This window comes from Pristis pectinata, chromosome 30 (genome assembly GCF_009764475.1).
Source record: "Pristis pectinata isolate sPriPec2 chromosome 30, sPriPec2.1.pri, whole genome shotgun sequence".
Taxonomy (NCBI): domain Eukaryota; kingdom Metazoa; phylum Chordata; class Chondrichthyes; order Rhinopristiformes; family Pristidae; genus Pristis; species Pristis pectinata.
The window spans coordinates 6,703,904-6,729,402 of NC_067434.1; the positions used below are offsets into that span (position 1 = coordinate 6,703,904).

Genomic DNA, 25,499 nt, shown 5'->3' on the forward strand with positions numbered 1-25,499 from the left:
TTGCGTTACCATTGCACGGGAGTTTTGATGTGCAAACTTAAGTGGACCTGGGGTGCATTGTGTGGAAGTAAAATAGCTACATTTGCTTAAACTAATTTCAAAACAAAAGTGGAATTCACTTACAACAAATGCATTTGAAACACGATCTGGTGATGCAATGCTTCCAAAAATCTCTTCATGAAAATTCTGAATGCTAGCAGGTAGTGCAATACCAGACGTCCACTGTCTGCTTGTCCCACAGTTACTCTGCATACTGTCCCTGGATGTGCTTCGAGCCAGCGAAGCAAATGTGCCAATATTTTTTGCAGAGTCCAAAGGCTCCATCGTTGCTTTGTTTGCCATCTCGCTCATCTCAGTTTGAGAGATGAGGTCAGTTTTCTTTCCAGGAGAATCTAGTTTAAGTCCTCGAAACCTGCTTCCCTTCGACAGTGAAACACTGGGAAAACCATCACTATCCTGAAGCGAGTGTAGTAGCTGTTGTGAAGCAGATGTTAGGTTATTTATGTCAAAGGTCTTTGGGGGTCTTTGAGATGCAAGAGTAATTAAGGAATTGTGAGAGACTGCTGCAGGATATCTGGTGGGTGGCATTACTTTATCCTTTGGAAGTAACTCAGCAAAACTTGATTTCCCAGATTCCATTGGAACACATCCCAGTGGATTTGGAAAAACTGGTCTAATAATATTTGGTTCCACAACATCCTTTTCTGGAGGCTTAGACTCTTCCTCAGCGAGTTCACTCGGTGAAGTTTTAAGTCCAATTTCATTCAGTAGCTTGGCCTCTTCTGCACGATCAGCATCTATGGACAAGGCAAGATCAGTCGCAGCATCATCAGGTACTCTTCTTTCTTCCGAAAGAGTCACTTCAGTATCTGGGGATTTTAGTCCTGAGCCACCTGCCGTACAGTCAGTTACAAAATCCGTACAAACTGTTGGAGCATCCCTGTAGTCCTGAGGAGCAAGTGACGGAAGCATCTTCTGTTGCCGTGGGTTTTTCAATTCTTCCTGCAGAATTCTGCCTGGTGACGGAATAGCACTCTGGAGCAAAGGAGTGAAGTCAGCAATTTCATCGTCCTTCAAGAGGAAGCCACTGGATGATGATGGGGCCAAGCTGATACCAGAAGCAAAATTGGGACTCAACACATTATGGTAGGAAAAAGCTGGATGCTGATCAACAGGAGGTAGGTACAAGGTATGATTGAGAGACTGCCCATTGTGAGGGAGAACCCGGAAAAGGCGATGACGAGCTGCAGTAATTGAACTACTTGTCGGTCTGGGTGCCATGGGAGGCCTTGGCTTCACCTTGGCAATCTTCTTGGGCTTTTGCAAAAAAACAGAAAATGAAGTTTAAAAAATATCACTCAAGAATACATTTTCCTCAAGTATTAATTACGACTCAATTTAACAAGTGATCTTTTTATAAGCTTTGCTTATTTAAAATACTGTTCTTGCTTCACTCACTGTCGGCCCGACACTGATATAGATATCCTGTCTACCACCATACCAACAATATTGGAAAAAACTTTGAAGGCTGTGTTTTCCAGTTTGCACAAAGGAACAGCTTTGTCAGCTAAGTTCATTAGAGGAAGAACTGAAGGGCAAGAAAATAGTCTTGATTGCAAAGTAATTATTGGTATTTTTGTAAATGCCAGGTGATTATCCATAGGATTTTTTAAAATTTGTCTGTAGTTATTTTTCCCAGCTTGTACTACTCCCTATGCTTCTTTAAGAGTTCTACTCTATGTGCATTTCCATTAGCCACATTCCTCATTTCTTGGTATTTTAATTTACTTCTTTCTTCTATCAACAGCAAAGAGCACTAATGAAGCAACGCATACTTAAAGCGAAGCTAAGTGACATTAGAGGAAGAACTTAAGGGCAAGAAAATAGTCTTGATTGCAAAGTAATTATTGGAAAAAATGCAAATGAAGACTATTTAATTTTAAATTCAGACTATCAATTAGCAGATTAGGATGCCATAACTTAATGAACAGTGAGGCAGTCTCGTCTTGGTTACCATACCTGCAGGAAATCTCACTGCCTTCAGTTACTAACTCAAAGATTACAAGTTATGGGCATCCAAAACATTAGGTTTCCATTTTATCTAGTGTTACAGATTAGGTTGCTATTTGGTGAACGTCCCTTTAAGACATAGTACAGTAGTGTGTGTGTGTGTGTGTGTGTGTGTGTGTGTGTGTGTGTGTGTGTGTGTGTGTGTGTGTGTGTGTGTGTGTGTGTGTGTGTGTGTGTGGCATCATTACGACGACAACAGGAGATAACGACGTGCTGATGTTTTGGTAGTCAGAAAAGAGAGAAAGGAAGAGAGAGACACTGCCTACTGGTCTCTATCGATGGATGAAAAACAGTAACTCTGTCTGTCACTACAATCTACGTATGGATTTTTGGAATAATCCAGTGGAGTCCACTTTGTCGTTAACCTGTAGAAGGAAACAGGTACTTCTGTGGACGGCCACGTCTCGAATGCCTTTCGGGGTGGCAGATACTTCAGAACAAAGCAGTGGAGATCATCAGTGACTGAGGTGTCGTATGGGTTCCATTGTGGAACATTTGGATTTCGTAATTCCTCTCTATTCTCTCTCTACATTTTCTCTTCAGTCAACGTGGTTTTGCAAAAGCCTTTGCTCATGTTTCACCTTACGGCTTGCTGAACTGAACTTTTGAGAACTATTCCTGGACTTGGAATTTGGGAATTTGCCACACACACACTTCAAGTTTAGTTTTGGGGTTAATGTTTAATATCTGACATTTTTTTCTTTCTTATTATCATTGGTAAGTAGTTATTAATAAAATAGTTTCTAACACTTATACATGACTTGGTGTGTTTCTTTTGTTGCTGGTATGTAACACTAGAAAGTCACAAATCAGAGGAAAGGAAGGTTCATGAGGGGCAGGATTTACATGCAACTAAAGGGTTAGTTCCAGACAGGATCCCTTCCATGGGCCTTTTTACCAGTACGGGTCAGGAAGTAGCTGTGCCAATGGGCTGAAGTGAATTGGACTAATGAATCAGCCGAATGGATTAATAGGGAGGTGGCAAAAACTTTAAGACAGGGGAGGGAACCATAAGAAATGAAAAAAACTCTATGGTATAAACAAAGCAGAAAAGGAGATCACAGGACAGACTTAACCAAGGGCATAAAGGACCAGGGGGAAAACTCCAGAACATAAATTTTACTCATCTTTTATAGTTAAGTGGAAGAAATTGCTATTAAAATGAATTAAACTGTACAACAAAGCACTCACGTCTACAAATTTCAGTCAATAGCGTTGAATGTGTAGTGCAATGCATACTGCCTCCAAAAACTGAAGGGGGAGTACAACTTGATGCCGCTCCTATGTAGTATATTAAGTGCTATTGACCAGGGATGAATTTTAAGTTAACAATGTAATTAGAATGTAAATAAACAGGGTATTTAGAATGCACTGCAAGGAAGCAGATATTGTAGGATTATTAAAACACGGACACAGAAAAATATTAAGGAAATAAATATGGGTACAACAAAAGATTTTGTTTTTCCAAAAAGTGAAATCTATATTTTTTTCCATATCAAAATGCAACACCTCATATGTGGAAATTAATTTGCCAATTATATGCCCCTTCCACAAGTTTATTATTGTCTTCTTTGTAATTTGTTACAATATTGAATATTCTTCCCAACTTAGTGTTATCCATAAATTTAAATTTTTTTTTGTTCCTAAGCTTATATTATTAAAATAAATTGTGAACATCCGTTATCCCAGTACTGGGAGGATGCAGTTTCCATTTTCTGCCATTCATAATAGCCACCCTTCACCCGATCAGATCCTTCTTCAATTTCCTGTTTCTTTTACCCATGACCTATTTATCTTTCCATAACTCATTTTCTTTCCTCCTAATAACATCTCATTTGCTTTCTCAGAGTAGAACAGAAACACGTAGGTAACAGAACCTGGCAGAGAAATGAAGGAGGATATTAAAGTGGTACACGTGAAGCAAAGAGAATCATCATAATGGAAATCCTTGCTGATCAATCCCAATTTTGGGAAGGCAACAGAGTGAAGTCTTTGAGAATATGATGGATCCATATGTATAGAATCATTATGTATGAAAGGAGGCCATTTGACTTGTCGTATCTATGCTGGCTCCTAGTACAGCAATCCAGCCTGTCCCATTCCTGCTCCTTCTTTGCAGCCAGGCGAATTATTTTCCCCAATGTATTTGTCCAATGCTCTTTTGATAACCTGATCAAGTGTTTCCAGAGTACTGGAAAATGATGTAGCTAGGATGTTTGCAGTATGTTTTAAAATTACTCTTAAAAACTGATGAATTATAATTTTTAATGGCTAGTTAATAGAACTGGATGGAACCAACTAAAAGCATTTATTAAAAAAATCTGTTATGCAGGTCATGAAGCATGTGCAAGATTGTTATTTTTGTGAATACAGGTAGTTCTGCTATAACACACGTTTCTATAATGCACGTTTCCATAACGCAAATTCATCATAATGCAATTGAAGAATAAAGGAACACTATTTGCATTATGCAGACTGCATTGGTTATAGCACAATTGCGATTGGGAAAACCTATTTAAATCTGTGCTTTGAGGACAACTACAGCCTGTTCTGCTATAACGCGACTTTCTATAATGTGATAAGAAGGTAATTATGTTACAACAGAACTACCTGCAGCTCAAATTTTACATTCACTAAAACCAACTGAATATTATTCCCAATTCATGGACAAACTGATTGTTCAAGGTGACTACAAAACTTTTATTAAGGCATTTGTGGATGACACCAAATTGGGTAGAATATTCAATACTTTTATGAAGGAGTTATATAAATGTTAAGAGTTACACATGGTCATTTCCAAAATCCAGCAAAAACTGGTGATTATACAGTTTTTCATTTCATGAGCTAGTCACTCAAGCTTTTTTTAAGCTACAAATATTGAAATGTTGATGTGAAAGGTCAGACTGGTTTACTAGCCACACCGAGGCATTTGAATCCAATCCTGCCTGAGATGGAGGTTTTCAGCAGGTCAGGCAGCATCTATGGAGGTAAATAAATTTTATAAATGGTTTATTTCCCTCCATAGATACTGCCTGACCTGCCGAGTTCCTCCAGCATTTTGTGCATGTTGCTCCAGATTCCAGCATTTGCAGAATCTCGTATCTCTGAGATGGAGGTATACTTCCCACAAGGACTTTTCTAATCCACTGCAGTCCAAAACGTAATGACTCAAATGGGAATCAATATTTTTACCACCCCTCTCCTGAAGATGACATCATTTACCGAACACTGAACTTCACTCCTGGGTTAAGTGGCCTTGCTTAGAGCAGCAGTTGGTTTCAATGCCCCCAAACTGAGCAGGAGAAAAACTGTGATCCTATCCTCAAAGGTTGTCTAACAACCCAGCTGTAGGAACATTTGCATGTCTGGCAAAGAGAGATCCAAGCAGGATTAAAAAAAATTCTATTCCAACCTCCAACTACTGCTTAGACATCCTGACAATGATCAATTGTAACGTTGCTACTTCAGTCATCACACTAATAGCGAATAATTTAATCCCTAATTCAATACAACTAGTCTCCCATTTATTTTACAAATTTTTAGCAAATGAATCTTCATTTCCTCATTCCCCATGTGGCCTAATTTCCTCTTAAATTCAAATTTCCTGTTGCTAATCTTGCTAATTTAACACTTTATTTTCTTTACAATAGAAAATGATCACTCAAACTCAAATATGCTGAAGAATGATTCATGGTTGACTTCAAGTTAGTAAGTTACTTTAGCCCCAGTCTTGTTAATCAAGAAAAGGAAGCGGCAATGATAGAGATCTATTGTACAGGGTCTAATTATTAACTAGTTTTCCTCTAATAGTTACCTTTTTACTGAGGTTCATATTTTCCATCTTTGCCTTCAGAAGTTTCATTTTGTTCATAGTGATAGAATTTTCTAATATCTGCTGCCCAGACGGAGACGCCTCACATTCATCTTCATCATCAGCGTATAGGTTGAACATTGAGCCTCCACTTGAATCAGAAAAAAATATTAAAATCTACTATGTCACCAACATTAAAACAAATTAACAAGTTCTTTCACATCAAAGATGATGCAGAAAATGGCTATGAAGTACAGTATAGTTTTGAACTAGCAACCCAGAGGTTGTGTTCAAGTCTCCCCAAGTGAAACTGAAGCAAGCAATCGTGGCTTGACCTTACAAAATGAAGGATTGTTCACTAATGCCCTTCACGAGTGTCTAATACCACATTAGTAAAACTAGGGGCGGAAAAAATAATGGCTTGTCAGAGTCATGCACAGTCGAAGAATTTTTTTTAAATTAATCATCTCCCTTCAAAAAAAAATCCCATTCATAATCCCACTCCCACATGGAAAGCAAATCAGTGCCTGGTCACAGCCAAGTTTTTCCAGATTTAATGTCAGCAATTCAAGAAATACTTGCTAAATATTGTTGCTGAATCTCCTTGAATCCAGTAATATAGTTTCACAGTCTACTCATTTTCACACACCTCAGGGATTCGGAGAGTGGTGTTAAAGTGCCATCCCCACGATCTACAACTCGAAAGAAATTTAACTGGTCCCCTTCACGATATACTAGAAAGGTCACTTGCTTGTTAGAAGGGATCTTATCCCAGATGTCATCTCGACTGGTCTCCATGTATTCAGCCATATCTCTAGTCGGATCTTCCACTGGAACTACAAGATATGGATTGATGTAAGTGGAAGTATTTTAACAAAGTACAGGGGGTAAGGATAGCAAATTTCCTTCCCTGAAGAACACTAGTGGAACAGTTGTTTTTTTTTACAACAATCTGGTTGTTTCAAGGTTATAATTAGTGATGGCTGCTTTTTATTCATTTATTTTTAATTATTTGAATTTAAATTCTTCAGCTCCCATTACAGGATTCAAACGTATGCCTCCAGATTAATAGTTCAGGGCCTTGGATGCCAGAACAGTAACTTAACCACTGTGCTATTAGGAAAAGGCATAAAAGGAGCTAAATATTCACACGCTCACAAGCCATTATAACATGGACTAAGTATATCTCAATAACATCATTCATTATCAGCTCGACACAATGCAAACAGATCACTTTGCGTTTCACAAGTTCATATTCCAGACCACAGCAGTTATGTCAATCTTTCTAGCTGCAGACTGATATTTGATAAGGCAGATTTGTATTTCTTGGCTGGTTAAACCAGTCAAATGTCAATTATGTGACAAGATCATCGCATGACACTACAGAAACAAAAGAGTCTGTAGATGCTGGAATCTGGTAAATAACAAACAGCTGGAGGAACTCAGCAGGTCGGGCAGCATCTGTGGGGGGAGAAGAATTGTTGACATTTTGCATCAAGACCCTGCATCAGGACTTAAAATGGAGAGGGAAGACAGCCAATAGAAAGAGGAGAGCAGCAGGGGTGAGACAGGGGCCAGTAGATGACAGATGGACAAGGAGGGGTTGAGGAATGACAGGCAGATGGAACCAGGTGGGGTGGAGCTGGGAGATAGAGGCAAGTGGGTGATAAGTGGATGCAGACAAGGAAAAAGTCAGATGGAGCCAGGTTTTGGGGTGGGGGGTGGGAAAGAGAGACAGAAGCTGGGTGATAAGTGGGGACACAAAGGCTGGAACCTGATGAGGTGATAATGGAACGCATTAAGGGAGAGATGAAGCACAGATGGAACCAGAAGGGCCAGGGGATACAGTGGGTGAAGTGTGTGGGTAATACATGGATGGAACCATGAGGGGGAAGGGGATGTAAGTTGGTGATGGGGGCTGGAGGGGGGCAGTATGGGAAAGGAAACAAAATAGGAAGCTTCAAGGTGGATTGAAAGGAGGGAGGGAGGGGAACACAGGAGGTAGGGATTACTTGAAACCGGACAATTCGATGCTTATACCATTGGATTGTAGACTACCCAGGTAGAATGAGGTTCTAGTTTGTTTTGGGCCTCACCCTGGCAGTGAAGGCCAAGGACGGACAGGAAAGGTAAATGCAGCGAGAATAAATTGTGGATATAGGAAAGGATGATATTGATGACAATAATTTTAAATTCAATGGCAAAGCAATGGAGCTCAGCAAGAACTGTTCAAAAACAGGACAAGTTTTGAAATAATGAATGCAGGTAAACCAGCATGGAGATTGTTGGTCTAGCTGCAAAGAGAGAAAAGCATGGGCTAGTGATGTGATGACAAAGAGAATTACGGTAAGAAAGAAATCCACTTCAAAATTCATTAGATCATTGTGCAATTCTCTCACGTGAAATGGACTCCACTAAATACGACTGTGCAAATGTACTCATACAGCCATCCAAGTTCAAGTTACTTTATTGTCATTCATCCATGCTATAAAAACACATGGCGGAACAAAATGTCGTTTCCCCCAGACTCACACAACAGAGGACATACGTAGAACAGAAGGCATACAGTAAACACAAACAAAAAAAGTGCAAAAAAACGGTAAATACGAAATACAAATTACGAAGTTATAAAAGGAATGCAATCCTGGAAAACAATTTTTAAGTGAAATTTTGCAAATCGAAAAGGCTGGGCAAAATGCACTATGGGTATTTTAACAAAATGCACTGCTTTGCTGGGAGACTGGCATGAATCTCCCCGCTAGTTAAGTGATCTGATAGACAGCAAGATAAACCCCAGAATCAGGATAATTCTGCACGTACCAAGCATCATACTGCTGCTCCTCAGGCTCATCTTTCTCCTGCTAGTTCTCTTGGGATGGTGCATCCTGCCCTGGCTGTATTGCCTCAGCCAAAAGTTGAGCTCTACAAATAGGCAAGTTGTGCAAGATCCAGCATACCAAACCCTCAGTATCTGCACATGCTTGGAATATACTGGTCCGCACCTCCACATCTGTACAGACAGTACTATCTCCAACAGCATTCTCCAGTGAGATCCTGACTGTGCTGAGACTTTTACTGTAGGAATGGTCAACTGGAGTGGATGAAGCAAGCACAAGTGCCAGAGTCATGGATAATCCATGTCACTCAAGATCCAGCACTCAGGGTAGCTAAGGCATCTAGCAAAGTGGACTTACTAAGCATGAAGGAGGAATGCAATCTTCCAGATGCATAGCACTGACCTCTGGAGCAAGCATAAACCCTCTTAATTTACAGAGTCCCGATTCTATAAGACATAAGTGCAGTTGATCAAAGGTGCAAATCTACAAGTTTGTAAAACCCCATCCTCATCACTAAAGTATAGAAAATCCCTTCTTTTAAAAAGAAGTTTATTAACATTCTTACAATATTTACATCATTTTCATTCAAATATTTACATAATTTTCAAATTAAAATATCATCATCCTTGTCCAGGATGCACTCTGCCATGTGGCAGCCACTGGCCTTAGAAGGTCTCCAGGGAGCCAGCAGACATCACATGGTCCCTCTCCAGGACCACCCAGGCATGGATCTCCCTTCTGCAGCAGACAGCATCAGCGACCATGAGAGATGGCATAGATCATCCTTGGCCATCTAGAGTGATCCCGAGCCAGAAAACCATAAAAGTAACAGTGACTTTGACCTCCAAAGCCAAAGCAGTTCAGGCATGTGAAAGCAGATGGAGGTCTGCTGGCAGAATGAATAACGAATGCCTTCGTAAACCCGACTCTGCAGAGATGTTGCTTCTCAGTGAAGCTGAGATAATGACAAATGTCTCTGCAGACTTGACGAAATTAGGATCTTTGAACATGTTCACTTCTCTGCCTCCTCCTTCAGCTTCCCAAAGTTGCCTTAGGTGTCTACAACATCTGGTAGGAAGTTCAAAAAGTGCTGCCAACAGGATTACATCAGGTTCTACTCTGGGTCAAACCCATTTTCCATCACGTCTTGTTTTCAGCACGCTGCAAGCTAATCTTTAGCCACTTATGTTTATGTAATTCTGAGAACATCCCAATGTGCTTCACAAGCACTGACCTATTGCTGAAGTGTAGTCATTGTTGAATCATGGAACACAAAATGGGTGTCATATCTGTGCAAGTCACAGGCAGAAGTGCTCCACTGAAATTGTGATAGTGCCATCTGACAAAAAGCACAGACTTCCGAGTGTCCATTGCTCAGCATTATTAGATCTCATACACTCATCTGAATAAGCACAGTCGTATTTCAATGTCTCACCTGAAAGACACAATGCAACAGTACCTACTTGCTCCACTAAGCTGTCAGCCGAGGTTAGTAACTGGAGTTGGCGTTTAACATACAGAAGAAAATATGGTACTCCGGTAGGTAATCAGCTGGTTTGACAGTAGAGGCCCAAGCAGGCAACAGAAACTCCTTGTTCCAAATCAGCTGCACAGACATAGCAGAGTCTGGAAGTTGAGCAGTATTTTAACATGCAGACTGTGGGGAAAGATTTAGAGACTGGGACTAATTAAAGGGATGTTTCAAAGAGTAAGCACAAACAAAATGGGATGAATGACTTCTCACCTGTTCCAGCATTTTCTTTGATTTCAGATTTCCAGCAACTGCTGTATGCTGCATCTCATCTCCAACAGTTTTTTTTAAAATCTCTCTCTCCTACCCTCATTCATCTCCCTTTATTTCCCCTCCTCCAGACAGATCAGCAATAATTAACAAGCATTCATCACCCCTTCTTAGATGGCAATAACAACAACAAGCTTCACCTCCACCTTTGCCCTCCCCACCCCACTCCCTCTTGGCTACTTCATACATATGTTTTCTCACTTTTCTGGTTCTTTGAAAGTTCATCAATCTTAAATTGTAGCTTTCTCTCTCCACAGATGCTGCCTGACCTGCTGAATATCCCCAGCACTTTTCTGTTTTCATTTCAGATTTCCAGCAAATGTAGGTTTTTGCTTTTGAATGACTTCCTTCTGTGCTGTCTGATTCCATAATTAGTCTGAATTACAGATACGGCAGGAGTGAACAAGGAGAGAAGCGGGCAATAGAGTAAAAGAAGTGAGGGAAAGAGATTCAGCAGAGTTATTCAGAGGTATGGAATCCTAAGGTGTGTCAAGGCATCAAGAAACAAAAACTTCTTCTAAAAGCTTGGAGTATGATTCCTATGTGCAAGTGTGCATCCAATGATAACAAACAAGGACATAGTGCGGAAGGTGAAGGTGGCAGTGGTGACAGGAACAATACTCGGCTCACACGGAGAAGTAAGAATCAATTTCCAAACAAAGTTGAAAATTTGTTCCCACAACTCTACATCAACAGAATCCAATTCCCTCAGTTTTCACCTCTTCCTCAAAAAAAAAATACATCATCTAATTCGTGCCGGTCAACAGCGCTTATTCCATCAACGGCCACAGGCGATGTTCATCATCATACTTGCTGAAGAAAATCCGAAAGCCAAGTAAACGAATAAAAAAGAAAACAATTTAATTTTCCTTAATGTTGGCACACGTTACTTACCCCTTCTGGTATTTATAGGTCCCCCTCTCATGGCAAGCACCAGTTTAAGAGTACAACCTTCTGATATACTGCAAATAGAAGACAGCAAACTGTGATAAACTGATGGTGACTTCTTTTCCACACTGCAACTGTACTGCTTGATCCATTGGTTTGTTGAACAAAGCCATACTATTCCCAATTAATAGAAAAGATTTTTTTTAAATCTTAAGTAGCATCTGGAAAAATTCAGATGTCCGTGCTGCTTTTACATGGTGTCATTCTGGTAGGAGAAAACAGATGGGGAAGTCTGTATCGTTACAACACAGACTACCAGACTTTTGACCATATTTTGCAAGAATCTGACCAGGAGGAAAAGGGTCAGAAAAGTGACAAAATTGTTTCATGCTGATCTTGGCCTTTGTTCCCACTATGTGCCTTAGTTATGCTTATTAATAAAAAAAATCATCACATTAGGACTCAAGAGAAAACAAAAACAGTGTTTTCATTTAAACCAATAATCACAACTTACTTGTAGTCCTGTAAACAGTATTCATCTTCAAGTTCCAAGTTGTTCCAGATGAGATGTTGCTGTGCTATGGAAATACCTATGAAAAAAGATGTTCTATTAAACCCAATGGGTATTAAATGGTGAGATAAAAGAGTCATAGTTAATCCCATTGAGAATCAGTCCATTTCATTCACTCCTCTTCACACCTTTACCACCAACCTCAAATGTCAGCAAGGACTTTGTAGGGTTACTTAAAACAACTTAGGTAAAAGTAACAAAGACAAAACAGGCCTGACTGACGCTTTAAAATCTTCTTCTTTAACATCTAAGGGCAGGTGCTAAAATTGGAAATAACACACTGAAAAATTGCATTCATCAGCCAAAGCTTCAACCTCTTCTATCATGATTGTGGGGATGCCTCCCTATTGGCAGTGCAGATCCATCAGATACAGAGGGACCCAGAGTCATGTGGAAGTGAATGCCGAGACCAATCAATATCAGAACCATGAAATCCCAAGGCATCTATTCAAACGTCAGTATGGAAACCTCAGACTTATTACCACCTCCTGCCCTGCTCAGGTGATGAATCAGTATTAATCCATGTGTTGAACAACACTCAGAAGAAACACTAGAAGCAGCACAGACAACATTCTCGGAGGAGGGAGAGAAAGGTAATGTGCACACTGAAGTACACAGATGGCTAACTGGCTTTACTGTATATAAGCAAACTAAACTCAATAAATAACATACTCGATAATCCACGTTGCACAGGAATCTACCCACACCATCAGTAGTAACCAACCATCCACAGTCCTTGTGGGAAAAAAAGTCCTCTCTTCACAAAAAAGGCTTTATGATAAATAGGATTAACCATCGTAATAACCACGTTAATAGATTGACAAAAGTTGTAAACAGGATAATTGGCCCCATGTTGAGTGCCAATTTCTTAGCTGGCGCCATGGCTTAGTTGGTTAAAGCGTCTGTCTAGTAAACAGGAGATCCTGAGTTCGAATCTCAGCAGTGCCTCATTTATTTGTGGGCAGGCACAGTAGCGTAGCAGTTAGCGTAACGCTATTACAGCACCAGTGACCCGGGTTCAATTCCGACCGCTGTAAGGAGTTTGTACGTTCTCCCCGTGTCTGCATGGGTTTCCTCCGGGTACTCCGGTTTCCTCCCACATTCCAAAGACATACGGGTTAGGAAGTTGTGGACGTACTATGTTGGCACCGGAAGCGTGGCAACACTTGCAGGCTGCCCCCAGAACACTCTACGCAAAAGATGCATTTCACTGTGTTTTTCGATGTACATGTGACTAATAAAGAAATCTTATCTTATATCTTATAAAGTATTGTTAGCTAACACCTGTGGCAGAAGTATATCCCGCCACAATTTGTAGCCTCATTCATCAGGCTTATTCAGAGAGCGTAGAGCAAGTCTGGTGCAGTTCCAGACGCACCTGAAAGAGACAGCTTTCAGGTGAATACAGCATAGGATTATGTTCATCCTAAACAGAAGCAGCATGCTCAAGTCAGAACTAACCAACCCCACACACAATAGATTAAGTCTTGAAGGAGCATAAAAAATTATAAATGTTACAACCCAGATTTTGCAGTCACTTACGGCTGTCCACAAACTCGTCATGGACCTTTACACAAAAAACAGAAGCCTGTCTAAAGTGGTACTCCCATCAGGTGACAGAGGCAACAACTTGTCTCCTCAACCAATCAGGTTGAAGAATATCATCACCAAGAAGTCTGAATAAATTTAAGTTCATGGACAAAAAGTGAAAGAAGCAAAGATTAGATTAAGAGGGAAAGATGCGAAGGAAAATAAGTTTTTTTTTTGAAAGGGAATCCTTAGTAATTAAAGCTGAAATGAAGCACACTTCCCACTTTTAAAAATTAATTTTCAATCCCAAGGTATTTTTTAAGGTAATATTTAAGACTAGCTATCCCATTAAATATTCTCATACACCATGGATATTGCAATTCCTCAACCTGGATCCTTCAGGTGTTTGAATGCCAACTATGGGATAGAACAGGAGTAAAACTTCTGAAGATGTAGGACAACTAAGCACTTCCCTTCATCTTTTAATTTGTGCATGTATACATGTCAGAAAGCACTATGGATTGTATTACTTAATTGCAGTCAAAGCAAACAGCCAATTATTCCCACTTTTAAATGACTGACCCTTTATTCTAGGAGTAATCCCTATTCCTCTCAACATCCACCCTGCTAAGCCTGAAAGAATTTTAAATGTTTCACTGAGATCACCTCCAAGTTCTAATGAATAGCTTAGATGAATCAATTTTATCTTACAAATCAGTCTAGTAAATATTGTTACTCCTTCCAACACATGCATGTCTATTCCTAGCAAGGGAGAACAAAACGGAACATACCATGCCAGATGTGGTTTCTTTCCTTGTATTCCAACCTCCTTGCAATAAGTTGTGGTTAATGGGGCACTTGAGAAATTGTTATGACATATTCTAGAAGGGGAAATAACAAGCCATCTGCTTTTCCAAGTGCTTGGTGTACTTACATATTAACTATGATTTGTGCACCAGGAAACTCAGGCTCCACTTAAGACCTACATCTCCCAGCCTCAATTTTTATAAAAATTATTTGGCTTGTGTCTCTTTCCCTTCCAAAGTGGATAATTTCCACAATATTTCAAATTACACTCTAGATACTATATTTTTGGTCATTCACATACATTATATATCCCCTTGTGGCATCAATGTCCTCCTCTACTTTCTGCCCTGTCTACCTGTATTTGGTTAGCAAACTTGGGATACATTACCGGTCCTCCTCAATCATACCATTGACGTGGACTGTGAATAGCTGAGGTTCAACTACTGATCATTAAAATATCCCACTATTTGCAGACCATCAACCCAAAGGTGACCAATTATTCCATTAACTAACCTCAGTCCACCGCTAATACGTTACCTGCAAACCAATGAATCTAACCTTGTGCATTAACTTTGTGCGGCACCTTACCGAGTGCTTTTTAAAAATCCAGATGCACCACATGTACTGGCTCACTATATACCTACGCTGTGAATTACAACCCAAGAAATTCCTACTTGTCACACACCACTTCCCTTTAGAAATATGTCCCATCATAGCAATTTCTCAAGTGCCGTGCCTATTAAACACAATTTATTAATAGAATGCAGTAGTTTCCCTACTACTTATATCAGGCCAATGGTTCCCCATTCGTAGTGGGCCGTAATGGTTCCCCACCATTGTGGCCATATCTCAAATAATGATGAGTCAGAGTACAAAAGGAGAGAGAGAGCTTAGTGACATGGTGTCATGACAACAACCTTTCCCTCAATGTCAGCAAAACTAAAGAGCTGGTCACTGACTTCAGGAAGGGGGGCGGTGCACATGCTCCTGTCTACACGAATAGTGCTGAGGTCGAGAGCTTCATGTTCCTGGGAGTGATCACCATTAGCCTGTCCTGGTCCAACTAAGTAGAATGCCACGGCCAGAAAAGCTCACCTGCACCTTTACTTCCTCAGGAGGCTAAAGAAATTTGGCGTGTCCCCATCAACCCTCAGCAATTTTTTAATCGATACTCCATAGAAAACATCCTATCTGGATCCATCACGGCTTGGTATGACAACTGCTCTGCCCGGGACCTCAAGAAACTGCAGAGAGTTATGGACACAGCTCAGCACATCACAGAAACTAGCCTCCCCTCCATGAACTCCACACTTCTCGCTGCTTCGGTAAAGCAACCAGCATAATCAAAGACCCCACCCACCCTGGACATTCTCTCTTTTCCCCTCTCCCATCGGGCAGAAGATACAAAAGCCTGAAAGCACATACCACTGTTATAAGACCATTGAACGGTTCCCTAGTACGGTATGATGGACTTTTGACCTCACAATCTACCTTGTTACGACCTTGCATCTTATTGTCTACCTGCAATGCACTTTCTCTGCAACTGTTCCACTTTATTCTGCATTCTGTTATTGTTTTACCTTGTACTACCTCGATGCACTTTGTAATGAACTGATCCGTATGAACTGTATGCAAGACAAGTTTTTCACTATACTTCAGTACGTGACAATAATAAACCAATTCCAATTCCATTCTCACACTCTTCAAAACAGAGACCATTCTGAAATCCATGAAATTCTTAAAGATCAAGCCAAAAGAATCCAGAATCTCCAAAGTCACCATTTAAAACTCAAGGATGTGGGCCATCAGCTTTTGGTCCATTAATTCCCCCAGCTTTATTGGCTTTACTAAGGCTAATTTCTTTAGATTGCAGATTCTCATAAAAGTTTTGCTACTTTAAGTTAGCCGATTCTTTGTTTTCCACAGTGTGAATATATTGTATTTTCCAATATTATAATTTTGCCAGCCTCCTGCATTAATTCTGTTCATCCCTTTTCTACATAACTAGTGAAACTTTTACAATCTACTTTTATGACCCTTGCCTGTTTGCTCTCATTCTATTTTATCCTAATTTCTTGGCCATTGTAGACTGTATAATACATGCAGTGGACAGGAAAAGAAAACAAAAAGGGGAAATTAAATTCTTCACACAACTGATGTTAAGATTCTTAAAAAGGTTTTGAAATAGCCTTGTAATTATTACCTCAGGGATCAATGTCAGACCTTCTGAAGGCGCCTACATGGTAGAGGTGTGCAGTCCACCCTGGAAACCACTGCCAAGAGCTCAATGATTTGAAAGCATTTAGCAGTGGTTGTTGCAAGGGTGGGGGTGAGAGGAGGGGGAACTCAATATAATTTGCATGGCAAGAGTTTAAAACAAAGGAAGCTAATAAGGGAAAGGAGTAAAAATAATCATTAGCAAAAGCTCAGCCTTTGGGACCATGGATGCCATCAACTAAGGGCACATCCCACTTCTGACAACAGCGTAAAATCCAGACAGATAAATTGGGCCTGCACTGAAACAGTGTCACTTTGTCATCTTGGCATGTTAACCTGAGTTACCAGCAGCTCTCAGCTGGAAGTAAATCCTAAACTAATTGGAAAATAGCAAGTCATCCTCAATTCTGAAATCTGTCTAAGAAGTATTTAAAAATAAGTGCTGAAAATAAAAAAAAACTGCAGATACTGGAAATTTGAAACAGAAACAGAACATGCCAGAAACATTCAGCAGATCAGGGAGCAACAGTGGAAAGAAAAAGTTGTTTCAGGTTGAAGACCCTTCATCAAAACTGGGGTAAAATCTAATAAAAGTCAGTTTTAGGTTGCAGATCAGGTGTGGGAGGGATGGATAGACAAAGTAAGTAACTATGATAGGCTGGAGCCAGGAATGCTGTAGGGATGGGTTGTTAGATGGGCAAAGAAGTGTGAAATGTAGCAAATAGAGACACAAGAAATTCTGCAGATGCTGGATGTATCTGGAGCAATACACAAAAAGTGCTGGAGGAACTCAGCAGGTCAGGCAGCATCCATGGAGAGAAATAAACAGTTGACGTTTTGGGCCGAGACCCTTCATCAGGACTGGAAAGGAAGAGGGCAGAAGCCAGAATAAGCCAGAAGGAGGGAGAGGAGTACATGTAGGCAGGGGACAGGTGAGATCAGGTGATAGGCAAGTCCAGGTGAGGGGGGAAGGTAGTGGGTGGGGGAGGGGGGAAGATGTTGAGGAAGGGTTAAGAAGTGTAACCATACCTATAGCTGATAGAAAAAATACCTCGCAAGAGCACGCAAGCTGCTGACAATGGATAAGGTGTTAATTACTGTGTCCAGAACCTTGGTTTCAGTCCCGTTATACTAGACAATAGGGGTACTGGGTGCAATAAACAATGAGTAGGAAGCTTGTCCTAAACAATGCAGGGTGATACCTGTCTTTGAATTTCTTGATTATAACTCAATTATGCTGGACAATAGGTGCGATGTCTGTCTCGGGATCTCTGTGGCCTGACCGAAACTCAAGGCGCCGCATGCATTAAATGTGCATGACAATATCTGTATAAATTTCTGTCTGCTCCTTTGTACGGGGAGACCTCCAGAAGCGACTCTTAACGAGTGCTGAAGAGACCTCTCCTTAGCGGTGCACTGCTAATAAACGCATTTTATCTAAGTGACCTCGTGGCACTGTGTTACTTTACAGCGGACAGCTGTGAGAACTTAATTTCGAGACGACAATGTAATAAGCTGAGAGGTGATAGAAGAGGCCTAGGGCTGGAGGAGGAGGAATCCAGTAGGAAGGAGCAGTGGACCATGGAATAAAGGATGGGGGAGGGGAGGGGAGGGGAGGAGAGGAGAGGAGAGGAGATGGGCAGGTCATCAAGGTGGGGGAAGGGACCCATGGAAATACGGGAAGACAAAGGGGGTGGCGGGGTGGGGTGGGGGAAGGTTACCGGAAGTTAGAGAAATCAATGTTAAGACCATCAGATTGGAGACTCCCAAGGTGGAATATGAGGTATTGTTCCTCCAACCTGCACCTGGCCTCAATGTGGCAGTACAGGAGGCCATGGATAGACATGTCAGTACGGGAATGGGATGTGGAATTGAAGTGGGTGGCCATCGGGAGGTCCTAGCTGTTGCAGTGAACAGAGCGAAGGTGCTCGACGAAGTGGTCACCCAATCTGCAAATAGCAGGTTAGGGTATACTAATGGAAAACTGTCAATATTACAGATGGATGATTTACAGCAAAAATGGCCAGACAAAGACTGTAATAACGAGGCCCATCACAAGTTTGAGGAACAGCACCTTGTCATCTGCCTGGGCATATTGCAGCCTTCCGGACTCGATACTGAATTCTCCAACTTCCGATAACTCACTACCTGTATCAGAACTGGCCATTTTTGCTGCAAGTTATCCATCTGTGAAATTGGCTCAGTTTCTTTCCCCCTCCCCCTCCCATCACCATTAGCACACGTTAACCTGCTATTTGCAACACATCATAGTTCTTTGTTACCCCTGTCCTATTAACTCATCCCCACAGCAACCCCTGGCCCCAAGGTCAGAGAAATTGACCTTGCCCTACCCATGTTCCCCCCGTCCCTCCCACCTTCTCTGCATCTTAACTTTCTTTTTATTTCTATCCAGTTCTGACAAAGCATCTTCAGCCTGAATTTTTAACTCTATTTTTCTTTCCACATATATTTCCTGATGTGCTGAGTGTTTTCAGCATTTTTGTTTATGCCTAAAATGGGAGTTTTATACCTGGCGAGCTATCCTTCAACTCACATTTCTAAACATATCCCAAGGGATTGTGAAGAGCATAAACTGATTCCTGCTTTTCCTATATTACAGCAGTTATTATATTTCAATTGTACTCTACTGGCTGTAAAGCACTTTTGGACATCCTGATATTGCAAAAGGCACTAATTAAGTTCAAGGCTCACATTCTTTTAAGTTGCTTAGCTCTCAATAGAAACAAAGATTTGTACTTCTATAAATGACGTATTATTTACTTGTTTGAAGGATTAGTTTCCGCCTCTTTGCTCTAAAGTGTAGCTGAATACATTAAAACTTGAACTGTAAAAATGAGTAGTTAACGTTTTGAATCACTATTATTTGGAACTGCTACATATTATTGGTATTGGTTTATTATTGTCACATGTACTGAGATACAGCGAAAAACTTAATTTTGTAATACATCCATACAGAACATTTCAAAACATAAGTACTTTGATGTAGTACAAGGGAAAGGCAATAACAGAGTACAGAATATAGCGTTACAGGGAAAGTGCAGTGCAGGTAGACAATAAGGTGCAAGGGCCACGATGAGGCAGATTGTGAGGTCAAGAGTTCATCTTTAACATATATTGGTATTGGTTTGTTATTGTCACTTGTACCAAGGTACAGTGAAAAACTTGTCTTGCATGCCGTTCATACAGATCAATTCATTACGACAGTGCATTGAGCTAGTACAGGGTAAAAACAATAACTGAATACAGAGTACAGTGTCACAACTACAGAGGAAGTGCAGTGCAGGTAACCAATAAGGTGCAAGGTCATAACAAGTTAGATTGTGGTCCATTCAAGAATCTTATAACAGCAGGATAGAAGCTGTCCTCGAGCCTGGTGGTGTGTATTTTCAAGCTTTTGTATCTTCTGCCCGACGGAAGGAGGGAGAAGAGAGAATGTCCGGGGTGGGAGGGGTCTTTGATTATGCTGGCTGCTTTTCCAAGGCAGAGGGAACTGTAGACAGAATCCACGGAGGGGAGGCTGGCTTTTGTGATGCACTGAGCTGTGTCTACAAGTCTCTGCAATTTCTGGCAGTCTTGGGCAGAGCAGTCATCATACCAAGTAGTGATGCATCCAGATAGGATGTTTTCAATGGTGCATCTATAAAAATTGGTGGAAGTCAATGGGAACATGCCAAATTTCCTTAGCTTTCTGAGGAAGTGCAGGCACTTGTATGTTTTCTTGGGCATAGCATCTAGCTGGTTGGACAAGGACAAGCTATCGGTGATGTTTACACTTAGGAACTTGAAGCTCTCAACCATCTCCACCTCGGCGCCACATACAGCTGAAGAACTTTGAGAGACAGGGAAAGATGACATAATAGAGGGAAGTGAGCAAGATTTTATATTAATTACTTGTGTAACCAGACCAGATGTTCATGTAGGTCAGCAAGCAGAAAACCTTGTGAATTAGGAAACAGGCAACAAATTTGGATAAGCTGAAGTTTACAGAAAAAAAAACAATCACTGAAGGCGACCTTGAGTCAGGGACTCAGAGAAGAACTCGCCAAGTCTAACTGTAGCCAGGTTCACCTAGAGTGGGTAATATCTAAATACAAATACGAGATTTGGAAGTTATGAGTTATGAACGAAGGAGATGTGCAACTAATATGTTGTGAAACTAAAGAGTTAGGTAATTGAACTATGTAGTGAATCTTTGAGTTGTTTGAACTAATTCTGATTATAGTCATTGGTGTGTTTTATCATGTGCTACATTTGATTGGCAACACAAGTGTATGGAAGCTGTTGACTAGTTTGAATAATACATTACACTTCTGGCTCTTCAGCTGCTGTAATGTTAAGCATTGGGAGTTGGATGTGTGGTTGTCAGTAACACAAGGAAACTCTGAGACAAGGAAATTATTCCTCACTAGACTTAGAAATAAATGAGCTGGAGGGGAGATGTGAAAGGTGTGGAATACAATGAATCCATAAGCAATGGTACTCTGTGATCCAGATGAAGACAGTACTGAATTCAAGTGAGATTGTCAGGTAAAGGTGCCATGAACATGGTTTCATGTTATATGCAATTGAAAGTTAAACCAGGAAAGGAGTGCAGTGAAAATAAAAGAGATGGAAATCAAAATCACGAAAGATCAGAAGTAAGTTAGAGGGTGTGAGTGAAGTCTAAAGGATATCTAGCTGAGAAAGTCAGGGCAAGACTTGGATTGTAATTGGAATCCAGGATTTGGGGTGAGGTGGTTCACAAAGAGCCAGAAATGTATGGGGATAGAAATTAAAGGAGGGATTTGGTGATAAGTGCCAGCACAGCAATTTGGGTGGGGCATAAGATTATGGATGTCATGGTGGTCGGTCCACCTTCTTGTTTGCAGTGCGGGTAGGCAGAGGAGCATCAGTACTTTACACACAATGATAAAGGAAGGTAATATACATTTCCAAGTCAGGATGGTGAGAGATACTTGGAGGGAAACTCAAAGGTGATGCTACTCATATGCACCTATCATCCTTGTCTTTTGGACAGTAGAAGTTGAGGTTATGGAAGTGCTATGGAAAGTTGCTACAATGTATTTAAATGACAGCCACAGCAGGCATGATGCACTGGTGTTGAGGATAGTGGATGTGGTGCTTAGCATGTATGCTGCTTTGTCTTGGCTGGTGTTGTTAGCACTGTCCTCATCTCAGATAAGCAGAGAATATTCCATTATTCTTCCAACATATCCTCTAAATGGTGGAAAGACTTTCAAGAATATCAGGCAAGCTGCTTTTGTAGAAAGTCCTCCTTTTGACCTGCACTTGTAGCCACCATACTTAACCACAAGTGTTGTTATACAAGTAGCAAGTTTGTTGAGTGCTTGGTCAGTGGTGACCACAGGATCTTAATACTGGAGAACACAATGACTGTAATCCTACTGAATGCCATGGGGCAAAAATGGGCTTTCTTGCTTTAGATATTATTACCAGGCACTTGCGAGACACGATAATTACTTGTTACTCACCAGCCCAAGCATTACCCAAGTATTGCTGAATGTTCATTATCAGATGAAATACAAACTGAACACTTGTGAAGAAGGACATTAAGGAAGCAGATGAAGATGGTAGGACTTCAGAGCTGAACACCTGCTGTAAGGTTTGCCGAGTCAACTGGCTTCCATTTACCATGATCACCAACCTGCATGCTGAGTATGACACCAGACAGTTGATTCAATTGACTACCGATGGTATTTGGTATCACACTCAATCAAATGCCACCTTGGTGTCAAAAGGCAGTTATTCTCATCTCAGGTCTAGAATCCAGCATTCTGCCCTAACGTCACGGCTGTAACTGGATCTGAACCTTTAAAATGGTCAAGAGCAGAGGGGTTCAGGAAGACGCCAAATTTGAATACTAGTGAGCAGGTTATTGGCGTGCAAGTACCAAAGGAACACTGCACCTGGAGGGGCTGTGCCAAGGAAGCGTACAAATGTTGGTGCCACCTACACATCATAGGGTCACACAGCATGGAAACAGGCCCTTCTGCCCAACTCATCCATGCCGAACAAGTTGCTTACTCAATCTACTTCCATTTGCCTGCATTTTGTCCACATCCCTCTGAACCTCTCCTATCCACATATTTGTCTAAATGTCTTTTAAATGCTGTAATTATCCACCACTTCCTTTGATCGCTCATTCCACGTCCACCAACCTGTGTGGGAAAAGTTACCCCTTTTAATTTTACCCGCCTCAACTTAAATCTATGTCTTCTAGCTTTAGACTCCCTTACACTGGGAAAAAGACTGCAACCGTTCACCTTATCTATGCCCCTCGTGATCTTATACACCTCTATATAGGCACCCCTCAGCCTCCTACACTCCAGGGAAAAAAGCCCCAGTCTCTCCTTATAACTCAAGCCCTCCAGTCCCGGTAACATCCTTACGCATCTTTTCTGCACCCTTTCTAGCTTAATAACATCCTTCCTATAGCTAGGCGACCAGAACTGCACACAATACTCCAAGTGTAGTCTCACCAATGTCTTGTACAGCTGTAACATGACATCCCAGCTCTTGTACTCAACGCCCTGACTGATGAGGGCAAGTGTGCCAAACACCTTCTTCACTACCCTGTCTACCTGTTTTGCTACTTTCACACAACTATGTGCTTATACCCCTCGGTCTCTCTGTTCTAAACATTCTCCAGGGTCCTTGCATTTACTATGCAAGTCTTGCCCTGGTTTAAGATACCAAAATGCAACACTTCACACTTAAGTTAAATTCCACCTGCTGTTCCTTGGCCCACTTTCCCAGTTGATCTAGATCCCGTTGTAAACTCAGATAACCTTTTTCACTGTCCGCTATACCACCAATTTTCGTGTCATCCACAAACTTACTAATCACGTCAACTACATTCTCATCCAAATTGTTTATATAGATGACAAACAACAGTGGACCCAGCACCAATCACTGGTCACAGACCACCAATCTGGAAAACAACCCACCACTACCACTGACTGACTCCTACCATCAAGCCAATTTTCTATCCAGTTGGCTAGCTGACCCTGGATCCCATGTGATCTAACCTTCTAGACCAGCCTACCAAGCAGGACCTTGTCAAAGACCTTGGTAAGGTCCACGTAGACAACATCTACTACCCTGCTCTCATCAATCCTCTTGGTCACCTCTTCAAAAAACTCATTACACATTCATGAGAAAATTTCCCCCACAAAGACATGCTGACTATGCCTAATCTGTCCTTGCCTTTCCAAATGCAGTAGATCCTGTTTCTCACACAATTCCCTCCAATAACCTTCCTGCCATTGATGTTAGGCTCACTGACCTGCAGTTCGCTGGCTTGTCCTTGCAGCCCTTCTTAAATAATGGAGGGCGCAACATTAGCCACACTCAGTCTTCCAGTACCTCACCCATGGCCAACAGTGATACCAATATCTCTGCCAGGGCACCCGCAATTTCTTCCCTACCTTCCCACAATGTTCTAGGTCGACACACTTGGTCTGGCCCGAGGAATTTATCCACCTTTATGTGCTCCAAGACCACCAGCACCTCCTCTTTTGCAATGTGGAGATGTTCCAAGACATCAGTATGCTTTTCCCTGAATTCCCTAGCTTCCATGAGCTTTTCCATAGTAAATACAGATAAGAAATATTAATTTAAGACATCACCCTTCTCCTGAGGCTCCACATGTACATGACCACATTGATCCTATTCTTTTGCTAGTTACTCTTTTGCTCTTAATATACTTATAGAATCTCTTAGGATTCTTCTTTACATTATCTGCCAAAGCTATCTCATGTCCTCTTATAGCCCTCCTGATTTCCCTCTTAAGTATAGCCAATATCCTTTGTACTCCTCAAGGGATTCTCTTGATCCCAGCTGCCTATACCTGACATATATCTCCTCCTTTTTCCTGACCAGAGCCTCAATATCCCTCATGAACCAGGGTCCCCTAATCCTACCAGCTTTGCCCTTCACTCTAGCAGGAACATGCTGGCCTTGGAACTCTCCCTATCTCACGTTTAACAGCCTCCAACTTGCCAGACATCCCTTTACCTGCAAGCAGCCTCTCCCAATCAGCCTTTGCAAGTTCTTGCCCAAAATTTGCCTTCCCCAATTTAGGACTTTAATTTGTGGGTTAGTCCTGTCCTTTTCCGTAACTATTTTAAAAGTAATAGCATTATGGTCACTGGTCCCAAAGTGCTCCCCCACTGACACTTCAGCCACTTGCCCTGCCTCACTTCCCGACAGGAGATGCAGTGTTGCTCCCTCCCTAGTATAAGCATTAATACCCATGCAGCATAACCTATTTTCCAGTCATCTTGGTCTCCCTTGCCACTGGATCAAGGGCTTGTTCTGTGGAGCCCACATGGTGGGTGATATGGAACAGCTATCCTACTTTAAAAGAAACCATGTACAGGAAACATCCACTCCACATATGAAGTTCAGGACACAATGTCAGAACCCTGATGGACAATCCCAATAGCAATAGAACTGAATGGTCTCTGCTAACAAGACATGTCAAAATATCTACCTTTCTGATCCAGTTTTGAGTCATCTCTCCAGTATCTCCTTCAGTAGGTTGGTGTCTATGTCTTTTCCACTGATTTATTATTGTTGAACCACTTGGAATGTTTACTACGTCAAAAGGCGTTATACAAATGAAGTTATACTCATGTTGACAGCAGTTTTAAACAAGACATTTTTTTCCACAATGACTAAATGAGGAATAATCCTACCAATACTGTCATGGATAGATACATAATCAACAGTTTGATTTGTAAGGTAGAGGGAATGGGACTTTCCCCTGGTGTTCGAATTCACACCACCTCACACAAGTCAATCCAGGTGCTGTGTCTTCAAGATTCAACCACCTGTCATCACTGTAGTTACCAAACACTCTTGGCAATGGGCAAATTTGTCTCCAAGCTTAGAGTTATTCTATGCCACTGCTACTCTGTGCTT

At 41.2% G+C, this 25,499-nt stretch overlaps 1 protein-coding gene and 1 non-coding gene across 3 annotated transcripts in view; one reads left to right on the plus strand and one right to left on the minus strand.

Annotated features, from left to right (window-relative positions):
* The window catches only part of zfand4 (zinc finger, AN1-type domain 4), a 43,719-nt gene that overhangs the window by 10,143 nt on the left and 8,077 nt on the right, over positions 1 to 25,499 (minus strand). Inside the window, exons 3-7 of one of the 2 annotated variants that reach the window (XM_052041428.1) lie at positions 11,922 to 11,997; positions 11,414 to 11,481; positions 6,633 to 6,717; positions 5,885 to 6,032; positions 124 to 1,317 (exon numbers count right to left, since the gene is read on the minus strand). In XM_052041428.1, coding sequence (XP_051897388.1) covers positions 124 to 1,317; positions 5,885 to 6,032; positions 6,633 to 6,717; positions 11,414 to 11,481; positions 11,922 to 11,997 — 1,571 coding nt within the window. Of the gene's footprint in view, positions 1 to 123; positions 1,318 to 5,884; positions 6,033 to 6,530; positions 6,718 to 11,413; positions 11,482 to 11,921; positions 11,998 to 25,499 lie in introns of both variants that reach the window. The other variant, XM_052041425.1, reaches the window with a different exon arrangement.
* Positions 12,853 to 12,926, plus strand: trnat-agu (transfer RNA threonine (anticodon AGU)). The gene has a single exon. It is a non-coding gene; the product is annotated as a tRNA-Thr (tRNA).